The 12,688-nt window shown below is 34.1% G+C and overlaps 1 protein-coding gene across 2 annotated transcripts in view; it reads left to right on the forward strand.

Moving 5' to 3' along the window:
* LOC134529854 (heme transporter FLVCR2-like) overlaps positions 1–12,688 on the forward strand; it is a 181,363-nt gene that overhangs the window by 101,890 nt on the left and 66,785 nt on the right. For both annotated transcript variants that reach the window (XM_063364371.1, XM_063364379.1), the window contains exon 7: positions 3,902–4,012. In XM_063364371.1, the coding sequence (XP_063220441.1) occupies positions 3,902–4,012 (111 nt within the window). The remainder of the gene's footprint in view (positions 1–3,901; positions 4,013–12,688) is intronic.

The raw sequence follows: 12,688 nt of genomic DNA on the forward strand, positions 1-12,688 counted from the left end.
ATTTTTTTCATAAAATTAAACATTATTGCATCGATCGAGGATCGAACCAAGGACTGGAGCGGATCGAATCGATGTGTAAATGAATGAGTGATTTTTTCATGAATTTTGGAACTTTTCCCGAATTCCTAGCTAAATAATTACGGATTTCCAAGATGGCGGCCGAATTTCAAGATGGCGCGGGGCTCCTCAGTAATAAATGATTACTGCACTGTAGTGGGTTAGAATAAAATTATCCAGATGGAAATGTACTCTATAATACGAGTACACACACAAGATGGTGTACTCCAGCAGGTGGTAGCTCCTGGTAGCATGTACTGAACATAAAATGTCGGATCCATGATGGTTGACAAGGACAAAGTCAAATTTCAAGGACAAAGTCAAATTTTAAGGTCACGGTCAAAGTTCAAGGTCAAGGTAAAATTTCAAGGTCAAGGTCAAAGGTGTGGTGACCAGATAATTATACTAACATGGTATCAGCACACTCTAGCAGACGAAAACAAGATGGTGGTCTCCAGCGTATGAAGACAAGATGGCGGACATGACGTCATATCAACTGTCGATATATGAACCTTGGTATTGGTGATGGTAGATCGGTCTGTAGGTGGCTTCTGTGGAGGAAGGATCTGATGTTTTTTTTTTGCCCTCACCAGTTTCGAACCAAGGACGGGAATCGATATAATCAATAATTATATTTATTGTCAATTTATTTAATGAATTTTGAACTTTTTCCCGCATCTCTAGCATAAGAATTACGGATTTTCAAGATGGCGACCATAACGATAATTGCAACAGTTACATCTTAATACAAGATGGCGGTTCTGTCTCGAACAGGCAGTGCTATTATTACTTAAAATTTAAAAAAAAAATTACAAGTCCGAATATGCATGTTATTTTTTTATATACCTTATTTAATTCTCAGTCTGGTAAATGTCTCAATAGCCGAGCGGTTAAAGGCGTATGTATTCCAACCTAGCGATCAGAGCTGCGCTGGTTCGAATCACAACGTTTCCAATATATTTTTCATAAATAAAATAAATTTATATGTCGATAAGGACCATAATAATTATGGTAGGTAATTGAACATCGACCTTATGTGACGAGGCAGAGCGACGCTGGCGCTCTCTAGGAACAAACAGCAGAAACATATTCGACGGTATCCAAGATGGCGGCCTCCAGTGGAACGGAAATAATCAAGAGCGCCGCTGGCGCTATCTAGGAACAAACAGCTGAAACAAAGTCGACGGTATCCAAGATGGCGGCCTCCAGTTGATCAGAAAAAAGTCAAGAGCGACGCTGGCGCTATCTAGGAACAAACAGCTGAAACAAAGTCGACGGTATCCAATATGGCGGGCTCCAGTGGAACATAAAAATATCAATATGGCGACAGAGACGAAAATTTCATCATAATGAGTGGGGCGCTCGATTTAAAGATGGCGGATCCAAGATGGCCACCATTATCTTCTTGTCCCGTTACGCTGTGTCCCGTTACACTCATCCAAGATGTCCGCCGTGACGTCACAATCCAACATGTCGGATCGGACATACAGCTCCGGGCCCAGGACCCAGGCACAGGACCGGCTAATATATACTACTATCGACCTTACATGCATGATACAGATCAATACTGGCGCTCTCTAGGAACAAACCGTAGAAACAAAGATTGTAGTATGTGAAATGTGGAGCTGTAGCAAAACAAAAAACAAGATGGTGGTGATGATGTCGTTCAATATGGTCATTCAATATATTTAAGATAACGAAAAAGTAGTTGTAATGTCATATCTAAGATGGCGGATGTGATGTCAGAATTAAATATTGCAGAATATTCTAATGTAACGAAAAGTGTAACGTTCGGGGAGTGGAATGCACGGTGTCAAAATGATGGAATATAAGATGCGCGGAATAATGATCGTGACTGATGTCAATGGTCGAGGTCAATTTCGAGGTTGATATCAAGATCAATACCAAAGTCAAAGGTCAAGGCTTAAATACAATGTCAATGGTCAAATTCCAAAGTAAAGGTAAAAGTCATTAAAAATGGCGGATGTGGCGAAGTAATTTAAGTTGGTGGAGCAATATAAAGGTAGTTATGTCAGCGTAACGAAAATAGTGCAATAGTGATATCATAACTCAATATGGCCTCTGTGACTCAGACTCCAAGCTGTCATCTACTAGCCTGAACCTTAAAAAAATGAACTGAATTTAAATCAGTAAAATTTCTTGTTCTGTTATTTCCAAATAATAAAATAATATTCATCCACACATTCTCAACAACAAATATTTTCTGCTAGATCTCTTTACGTAAGTTAAGTGCAGGATTTTCTTATAGTTTTTATCCTTTCAAAATATGTGGGTATTCGCTATTTTCTACGTTTATGGCCTTACATTACTCATTATCTTTCAATATTATTTTCTTATCTTATATATAAAAATATATGTTTGTGTGTGTTTGTTCGTCTTCTGTGCGTTCGCGCATCTTTCAACTGATTGAGTTGAAAGTTAGCACCCTTGACCTTCAAGACACGAGGAAGGTCACTTGTCTATGTGGGATTTCTATACAACCAACCCTTCAAGCAGAATTTAGTTCTTATTTATTCTGATTTAAGTTTGATAAATTTTTGTCATTTTATTAGTGATGCTTTATTCGTCTCAATGGCAAAGGGCTTTTGCATTTTTTTACACTTTCTGCGTATCCATGACAACGGGTATACCATTGTTTGAATTTTTTTTTCATTCGATGTGCGGCACTGACGTACCCTCTAGGAGGGGCCTGGGTAAATGTGCAGTGCGAGTGTTCTGCCTGCAGACTGATGTAGCGAGGCGCGGGTAAATGGACTAGTAAAATATAACTGCTAGTGGGCTACAAATCAAGTTTAGTGATTAAGATGGTGATTTATCGTGAAAAATGAAGTTGAAGATTAGCAGGTTTTTTTTACTATATAACTAATATTTAATTTAATCTATTTTATGTTTCTTAGTAAAGCACAGTAAATTATAAAAACTTGGATACTTATGTAAACTGATCTAATTTGTTTAACGAAATTAACATACACTATATAAATTTCTTTATTCAAATCTCACCATCCATTTATTTCGTTTAGAAAGGGAAGAATCATGTTTTGTATGTTTTAATCAGCTTCTTTTCTCTATTTAAATAAAGGGTAAACTTTTTTTTTGGGATACAATACATTCTTAAAAAGCTGGAACAAGTGTGCAAATAAATTTTTTAACATAGAAAACGAAAAAGTACTTTATTAACTTCCTACATTGTACGTAATTATGTCACTAACCTGCCAGATTTAGAAAAGGGTTTTGACACAACATGCGTTAAAAAAATTATAGATAATATTTTTTCTTTGCTGTATTAAATGTGTTATTTGGTTTCATTTTAATGTTTTTTTTTATCTGATAATCGTTAATTAAAAAGTATGAATTTTGACTATGAGCTCAGTTTTGGGATCAAAACTCAAAACTACTTACTTGCTCGCACATGCTGTAAGTATAATTTAGTTGTGTATTGCTATGCTTATTTATGAAGTTAAACTTTCACATTTGAAGCTTAATTTTTATTGTTTCTCATGTAATGTCTCAATTCACTCATGCAAGGCAGAATATGGCGGATAAAGATTTAACGTGAGAAAGTGCTGCGTTTTTACATAGTTTCCCCAGGTACAGTGGTTACTCTCTGTCTTCATTCGTAAGTATATGTAGTTGGCATGTCACTCATTTACATAATGTCAGTAACTCCAAATAAAATGAAAGGGCCTTGTTTTTTTTTTTTTTCAAATATTAATATGCATCCAGCAAATTCAGCACATTTAAAAGAAAAAAAATACTTGCAACTAAATGCTGTGATAAACACTATCAGGTTTTAGTTTGATTACCTATGATGTTCTTTCTCCAGACAGATGACTATAGCAGCATACATTTTGATGGCTGCAGCAACTTGTATATTCGCCTTCGCGTTGAGGACAGAAGACCCCCTCTGTGTGTACTTTTCGGCAGGAGTGATGGGGTGAGTAGATGATAATTGTTTGAGACAGATTCATGCTGTCTTACAAGTGTAAGGCATTTTGAAAGTTTGTGTAATATTTGTGTTAAGATCCAACTAGATTAACGAGTGATAAACTGTTTTGCATTATAATAACCAATATAATATTCGCAATGCATTAGAGCGGGAAATAATTATAACAAAAATGTACAATATCATAAGTTTAATTCAGACATTTTTAAACTTAAACCTTAAATGTAGCAATTTTAAGGCAACCGTGGAAAAATATATGGAAGTTAAGAAAACTTTTCACTCTGTTTTGAGACTTTTTATTCATAAACTTTAAGCTTACAATGGTATATCGTTTCAATGCGTCCTCCCATGCTTAATCTAGGGTCTGTGCTATTGTTTTTACATTGTGAAGAGACCTCACTGTTGAAAAGATGCCATACACAATCGAGTATGCGAGTCGCACCTGTGTTTCCGTACCATGTGCGTCTCTGCCTGAGGACGGCAGCAGATAGCAGTTCCCGAAACGTCGCTTGTTTCTGTTTTGGTAAAACTATTGTGTTTGTTTGTCTTTTCGTTTTGTCGTGTTTTTGTCTCGTTTCAACTGTTGTGCTGAATTATTTTGGGTTCAATATTTTTGTGTTGTCATCATTTGTGGTTTTTTTTTTTCGTTCTCTTAGTACATTTTTATTTGTTTTTCTTTTGTTTGTTGACCATATTCCTGTTTCGGAATATTTTATGGTGTTTATATCCTTGTTCACAACAGAAATTGTTTGCTTAATTTTGTGTGTTTTTTGTCTTTTTTGGTTTTTTTTATTTATTTATTTTATTTATTAGTTTTTCTTCAACAGAAAAAGTTCTTAGCAATGGCGTATGTCCAAAAACTTACATCAAAAAAATACATCCCCTAATTTAAATTAGAAGAATGCATTAGAAATATATTTTGTTACACATATGCCTGTAGAAAAATAATTGTAAATATATAGGTATAGTATATAACCTGTATATTTTTACGTGACCAGGGATACATATAAGCATACTTGAAAATAGAATGTAGCCAAAGTTCTTTTAATATTTACCCATTTTGTGTTTTATACTATACACATATATTAATTATAAAAACAGTTTTAATAAGCATAGTAAAATTAATTTTAAATATGCTATGTGTAGTACCTCTATAGTACTAGTCATCCATTTTTTTATACTATTTAATAACATCGTGTTAGCTCTCCAATAATACGTAGACTCTATATTTTTTTTATGTATTTGTGTTTGATAAAAATATTACAAGTACCCATATTTCTAACATCTCTCTTTAGTTGTATTGTACAGAAATATTAATAATTAATATTATAGTGTCGTGTGGACTCTCTCTTCTTGTTTGAAGTGTAGAAAGTGTTTCTGGAGTGTAAGATGGAAGACAACTTGTACTTGAAATTAGGTAGTCAACACTAGTTCATTTATATTTTACTAGCTTTTAACCGTGGGTTCGCTCGCGTTGATGTCCTTAAATAAGTATCAAAGATATTTGCAAGGAAAATAGAATAATATGGTAATTGTTTTTTATTGCATGAATGGGATCATCAGTATTTAAAAATTCTAATATACAATTTAGCTTAAAAAACTGAAAATATGCTTTATTGAAATATGTTTCACTATTACAAACAATAAATAATTTTAAATAATAATATTTTAAAAAGTTCAAAGTATTAATGTTTAGTAAATTATTTTTTCTTTAAAAGAGCTTAAATCAGAGTATTATTCTAGGATGCTTCTGTATACAATGTTATATGATTTTCTGTCCGGTGCAGATTTCGGGCATTGGACACACGCGAACAGGCTACATAGTTGTCCATGGGAAAAGCATGGCTTTTCCAAATGCACCCCTGCTACCTGCAATGTTTACCCTTTCGCTTTGTTGATGGTAATAGTAAAACTAAGCCTAACGGGAAACTGAACTCTTTTGAATTGGAACGGTAGATCAGTGGGGATAATTGGAATTCGAGGTATGATAACACTTTCCCCTTTACCGACACCTGTTAAAATAGTAACACCAAGTATATTTTTCCCCAATTGTGTGATCTGAAGCCTCGTTTCATTACATCGCCGAGGAGAATCTAGATTTCGCATAAGCATAACTTGTACATTCAGTTTCATTTGAATTTTATGTGAGGGTAAACCCGGAAGTTCAAGTGAATTTAAAAACTCCGCAGAATATGAAGTGCTTTGTTCTGTATCCATGATTGTATCTATTGACAAATACTCCTTAATTTACCCTTGCACCTCTTTTAAAATATAAGAGTTGAATTTATTGATGATATTTTTGGCGCCAATATTGCTCTTGCGCACAACCACTGATCACTATTCATATTTTGTTGCAAGTCCGGGAAAACTTGAGTAATAAGATCCACATAATTTTCTACTAAATTACAAAACTATCTTGAAAGTAAAATATAACATTTAGCATCAACATCCAAAAAACCATCACCAAATAAAATAAACAGAAACCTAACCCCAAACATTAAAAAAAAGTTTAAGTATTGATTGGCAATGTCAGAAAAATAAAAATAAATGAGGAAGCAGATGCTATACTAAATTGAATAGTGAATTGACCGCCGGTATTACAGTATTAGATGGGCGAATTATATAATTTACTAATTGAAACACAAGATGGTGTTAAATTTAATTCTAATTACTCAAAATCTCAGGCGAGCGATCATACCTATCAATAAAATTTTTTTTGCTCTCTGGAAAAGAATATATATACATATATATTCTATAAAAAGTGTCCTATGTCCTTTACTACACCTTTGAAAATATGTGCACAAAACTTCATGATGATCGGTTCAGTAGTTTCCGTGTGAAAGCGTAACAAACAAACAAACAAACAAACTCACATTCGCATTTATAATATTTGTAAGGATTCCACTAAACACTTAGTGTGTAAGCCCACCGACGATTCAGCAGCTGGTTGGCGGCTATCGCGCAACGGGCAGCGGCCATGATATATATTACTGTATCACTGTTGTTGGTGCTGAGCCGCGCGATCACCGTGCTCGCCGCTGCCGGTCTTTGCTGCAAGGATGTTTTAAATAGAAAGTGGTCTTTTGTTATTTCACGAACGCTTCCAGTAGAGTCACAACACGGAACTGGCCTGAACACGGAACAAAAATTAAATGCGTACAGCCCAGTGAAACATGTAGTTAATCACGGAATGCATGAGCTCAGTGTGTACATTCTATATATCAACACACAATATTGCTGTGAAAAAATTAAAAATATGATTTAAAACTATAAATTATATTTTACTAAATGTTTACAGTTATAAATAGACATTACTCAATTAATTAAAACTTATACTGTAAAACATAAATATTTGGTTTGAAAAAATTAATAATATTATAAAAATGCTATAGAAATGTATGCGACGGATACACACAAACCCATCACGAACACAATACAGTGGAATGCGCATAACCAAATTACTTCTTACTCGCCAATCACAGAATATAAAACCCCAGCAGAAACCTCGCAGTGAAAACTACCTTGAAATAATAGAACACACTTCCGCTTGATAGAGAAGTCAGTAACCGATTGGAGAAACAAGTTATGTCTCTCTACGAGACTGTTTAATATAACGAAGCTCTTATGCGACACGAAATTTGAGGGATGTTTCTCTCTGAAAACATGATGCAGGATATAGTGTAAATGATGTCAAACGATGTCAAAAAAATCTTCGGAAAAATATTGCAGAATCTCTTCCGCTAGTGGAAAAAACCAAAAAGCTAAAGTGCAAATAAGATATTTATAAACACACTTTCCATGAACATTAATTTTTCTCAAAAAAAAAAAAAATTGTCGCGAATGCGCACACGAACGTTACAATACCAGAGATAGATCTCGGCATAGTAGGAGATTTATCTCTTTCTTTTTGAAGTTATACTTCTTTAAGCGCGTTATGAAAAAATGATGAGAGTGAAATTTTAAGTAGCGCGCGCATCACTGTAACACAAAATTAACAGGTTGAAGCTGCGCGCGCACCATGTGACGACATTTTCACAGGAAGATGGCGGACCCACGTGTATGAAAATAAACCCACATTAGGGGACATACCAAACGTATTGGTGGGCCAAATTAAACTTTATGATAGTGAAATTACCATGGAATTAATTTTGGTAAACTAAAATAGTCATAGTAAAGAGTAAATTACAAGGTTAAAAAACACATTATTTTGGTAATACATAAAATATAATACACATTTTCCTAGTAACCTTCTGTTAGAGCTGTGGTTATACTGCACGGTCAATATACTGAAGGGCCGTGTTTCAAACTCGGCGGTAGATTTTTTTTTCACTTTTTTTTTTTAAGTTTTACTTCTTTAGGCGCGTTATGAAAAAATGATAAAGAGTGAAATTTTAATATGCGCGCGCATCACTGTAACACAAAATTAACAGGTTGAAGCTGCCCGCTAAAGCGCTCATTAAGTCTCGAAAAAAAGCTACCAACAAAATAGAAATAGAACCTCTATTAGTCGCGCATGTTGGCACGCTCGTCGCCTCTGATCACTGATTTCATATTTATAATATTTATTCACATATTTCTCTTTTCTTCATTCACAACACGTGCTTTAGTTTCATATAAGTGCGAATTATATATGTGCTAATAAATTATATTCAGTAGTGATTTAAATTAAATATTTTGATTAATATTATTTACTATTCGTAAATATTAGTAAAAAAAATTGTGCTATATACTTTTTCAAGTACTCCAATATAATTGAGGTTATCTATCCGCATGTATTATTTATTGATATAAATAAAATTAATATTTAATATAATTAATAATAAATGTTATTAAATTATTAATGTTAAATATTTATTATGGGTTATTTAATATCTTAAAATAAAATAAATAAATTTAATAAAACATTTAATTAAAAATTGTGATAAAAACTAAAATCAAAAATCAAAATAAAATTTGAATTTTAATATTTATTATTAAATTTCATAAATAATAAATATTTATAAAAATAAATGAAAAAATTTATTGAGAACTTTTTGATGAAAATGAAAAGTGAATACTAAACTAAGAAAATAATAAATAATTAAATACTAACTAAACGAAATTTAAATTTTTGAATTTATTAATTAATTAATATTTAATTCTTTTAAAATATTAAATAATCAATATTAAATATTTAAAATTAAGAATTTTAAAATATTTCGTACAAATTATGTCATATAGGTTTATTATTCTCTAAAATTTATTAATTTAATTTTTCAAATTTAAACTGAACTTTATTGACTGTGTATTATTAAAGTAAAAATAAAACATGTTTTCTCTTATTACTACACTTCTTAATTCCAAAAACAATAAAATGTTTTATGTAATTCAAAGTATAAAAAAATATATACACTCCTTGACCATGGAATCCATACATACAAAACAATAATCAATCAGTAAATAAATTAAATAAATAAGCGCCTATGAATAAAAAAAACATTCTAAAGCTATAAAAAGATAAATATTAGTAGTATACGAATGTATGTTCTGGCACTGGCTTCTGGCTGTGGAGCGGGGAGCCGAGCCGCCATCTTGGATTTGTGACGTCACGGCGGCCATTTTTGACTCAAAATTCCTCAAAATTCCTCAAAATTGACTCAAAATTCCTCAAAATTGACTCAAAATGACTCAAAATTTCCCGTTTTCGAGGGAAAAATTCCCGTTTCGAGAAAAAATTAGGTTTTGCCCTAGAAAGAACCCAAATTCCTAAAAACGGCTTAAGCATCCTTAACTCAAGCCTGGGTTAAGCCATTTCTAGGAATAAGGATACCATGACCGCCATCTTGGATTTTGACGTCACGGCGGCCATCTTGGACGATCGTAACGGGACACCGCGTAACGGGACACAGCGTAACGGGACACAGCGTAACGGGACATAAAGTAACGGGGCACGTAGATCACGGCGGCCATCTTGGATCCGCCATCTTAAATCTGCCATTTTGGATGACGTCATTTTGTTTTCTCGAACATTCTGCCATTTTGTTTTCCGCCATATTGGATGATGACGTCACCGTTGCAATCATCGTTATGGCCGCCATCTTTAACTTTTTTATTTATTATCTGATTTTAATGATTTTTTTAATAATTATAAAAAAAAATTAAATAATATAAATTTAATAAAATATTTATAAAAAACGTACATTTACGACACGGAGCTTGGAGTCCTCGGTTCGAACCCGACGACGTCAAAAAATTAAAAATGGCGACAGGCTCCTTCCTCAATGACGGCTGCTGGCAGACTGACTTACCCCCACCACTTATGTCAAAGTATACATATATTCACCTAGTATGACGTCATGTCCACCATCTTGAAATTTAGACGTCATCTTGAAAATCTTTATTTATTATCCGATTTTAATGAAAAAAATTCCAAAATTCATCATAAAATTAATGTATTTGAATTCTGTTTGATTATATCGATGTACGTCCTTGGTTCGATTCCCGACGAGAGTAAACGACCGATCCTTCCTCCATGAAAGCTACCTAACTGATCTACCACCACCAGTACCAAGGTATATATCATCAACTGGTATGACATCATGTCCGTCATCTTGTCTTCATCCGCTGGAGACCACCATCTTGTTTTCGTCTGCTAGAGTGTGCCGATACCATGTAGTATAATTATCAGGTCACCATACTTTTGTCCTCAACTGTTGACATTGAACATTGACCTTGGCCTTTGACCTTACCTTGAACTTTGACCTTGACCTTGAAATTTGACCTTGACCTTGAAATTTGACCTTGACCTTGAAATTTGGCCTTGACTTTGAAATTTGACCCTGACCTTGAAATTTGACCCTGACCTTGAAATTTGACCTTGACCTTGAAATTTGACTTTGTCCCTGAAATTTTACTTTGTCCTTGTCGACCATCATGGATCCGACATTTTATGTTCAGTACATGCTACCAGAAGCTACCACCTGCTGGAGTACGCCATCTTGTGTGTGTACTTGTATTATAGAGTACATTTCCATCTGGATAATTTTATTCTAACCTGCTACAGTGCAGTAATCATTTATTACGGAGGTGACCCCCGCCATCTTGAAATTCGGCAGCCATCTTGAAAATCCGTAATTATTTAGCTAGAAATTCGGGACAAAATTCCAAAATTCATTAAATAAATCACTCATTAACTTACATATCGATTCGATCCGCTCTAGTCCTTGGTTCGATCCTCGATCGATGCAATAATGTTTAATTTTATGAAAAAAATTATAATTACAATAAACCATGTTCAACATTCTTAAAGAGACTTTAAATCCTCTACTACCATCATCCTATCAGACATCAAGACTACCATCTTGAAATCATGTAATAATGTAGCTAGAAAAGCGGGAAAAAATCCAAAATTCATTAAATAAATTTGTAATACATATAATAATTGATTGGATCGACTAAAGTCCTTGGTTCGATCCCTGGCCGATACAAAACAACTTTAATTTAATAAAATACTAAAGAAGTGTTAGGTTTGAGAAAATAAAAACACCACAAGTTCTTTTAAAAAAAAATTATTACATAAATTCAATACACTACTACTAGTACAAAAAAACACTGACAAATTACCAAAGCCTTTTGTATTCCTCGTTTCAAACAGTCTTCTTATTGTACGGACTAAGCCTTTCACATGACTTTAAATGTCTATACGATCCGTTCATTACCGCAGCCAGAGACGGATCGAAGTCCATATCACCAGGGTCTCACTTATATAGACTCATAAGTCGGTACAACACATGAGTCAAAACAAGAACCATGTTCATTATACTCACACTTAACTTTCTCGGAGCATTTTTTATAATGAAGATGCAAGCTATCAAGACGTGAAATTAGTTTTTTGCACTTATTGCACTGAAATTGTATTCTTTTAACATTATTAGAACAACTGCTTCTTTCATGTCTGCGAGCATTTGAGGTGATAGTAAATGATGCGTCACAGTATTTGCACTGACGCAATGTACGCTCTTCATTAGTTGAAGAATCCATTGCTGACGATGAAACTTCGGATGATGGCGGTATCACATCTGTTGAAATCTCCTCCAATGTTGACGCCGTCGTTGCCAACGGGATCTGCACCTTCTCCATCGTAGCTGTCGTCATGGTTCCCGTAGACGATGGTACAACCTCCGAGTTCGACGTTAAAGACGGTAAAGATGACATCGAGGTCTCAAGAACAGCTAATTGACACGACTTATGCACCAGAAGAAACAAACTAGGTGATCCTTACACCGCCGACGTCAGTAACAAACTGAGTGTCCTGCTGTCTAGGACTCGCTTATATACATGCACCGTATGGAACAATACGCTAGTCAAATCAAGAACCATGTACAATAATACTAGAGTCAAATCTTCAAATTAAAGAAGAGGATCATTTGATCGAAAAAAAATTCGATCTCTCCAATATACGCCAGGCTCCAAGAGCTACAATTCACGTCATCAGATCCATCTACATTTTGCTCCTATGCTTCAATTGACCATTAGCTGCAAGTGCTCTAACAGCTCCATCAGCTCCAACACGTAATGTACGCAATGTACGCGCAATACATGCAATTTACACGCAATAAATGTAATGATTACACAGTACACACAGGAAACTAAACGGACACACAGTACACACAGGAAACTAAACGGACA

Source organism: Bacillus rossius, chromosome 1, assembly GCF_032445375.1.
Source record: "Bacillus rossius redtenbacheri isolate Brsri chromosome 1, Brsri_v3, whole genome shotgun sequence".
Lineage (NCBI taxonomy): Eukaryota > Metazoa > Arthropoda > Insecta > Phasmatodea > Bacillidae > Bacillus > Bacillus rossius.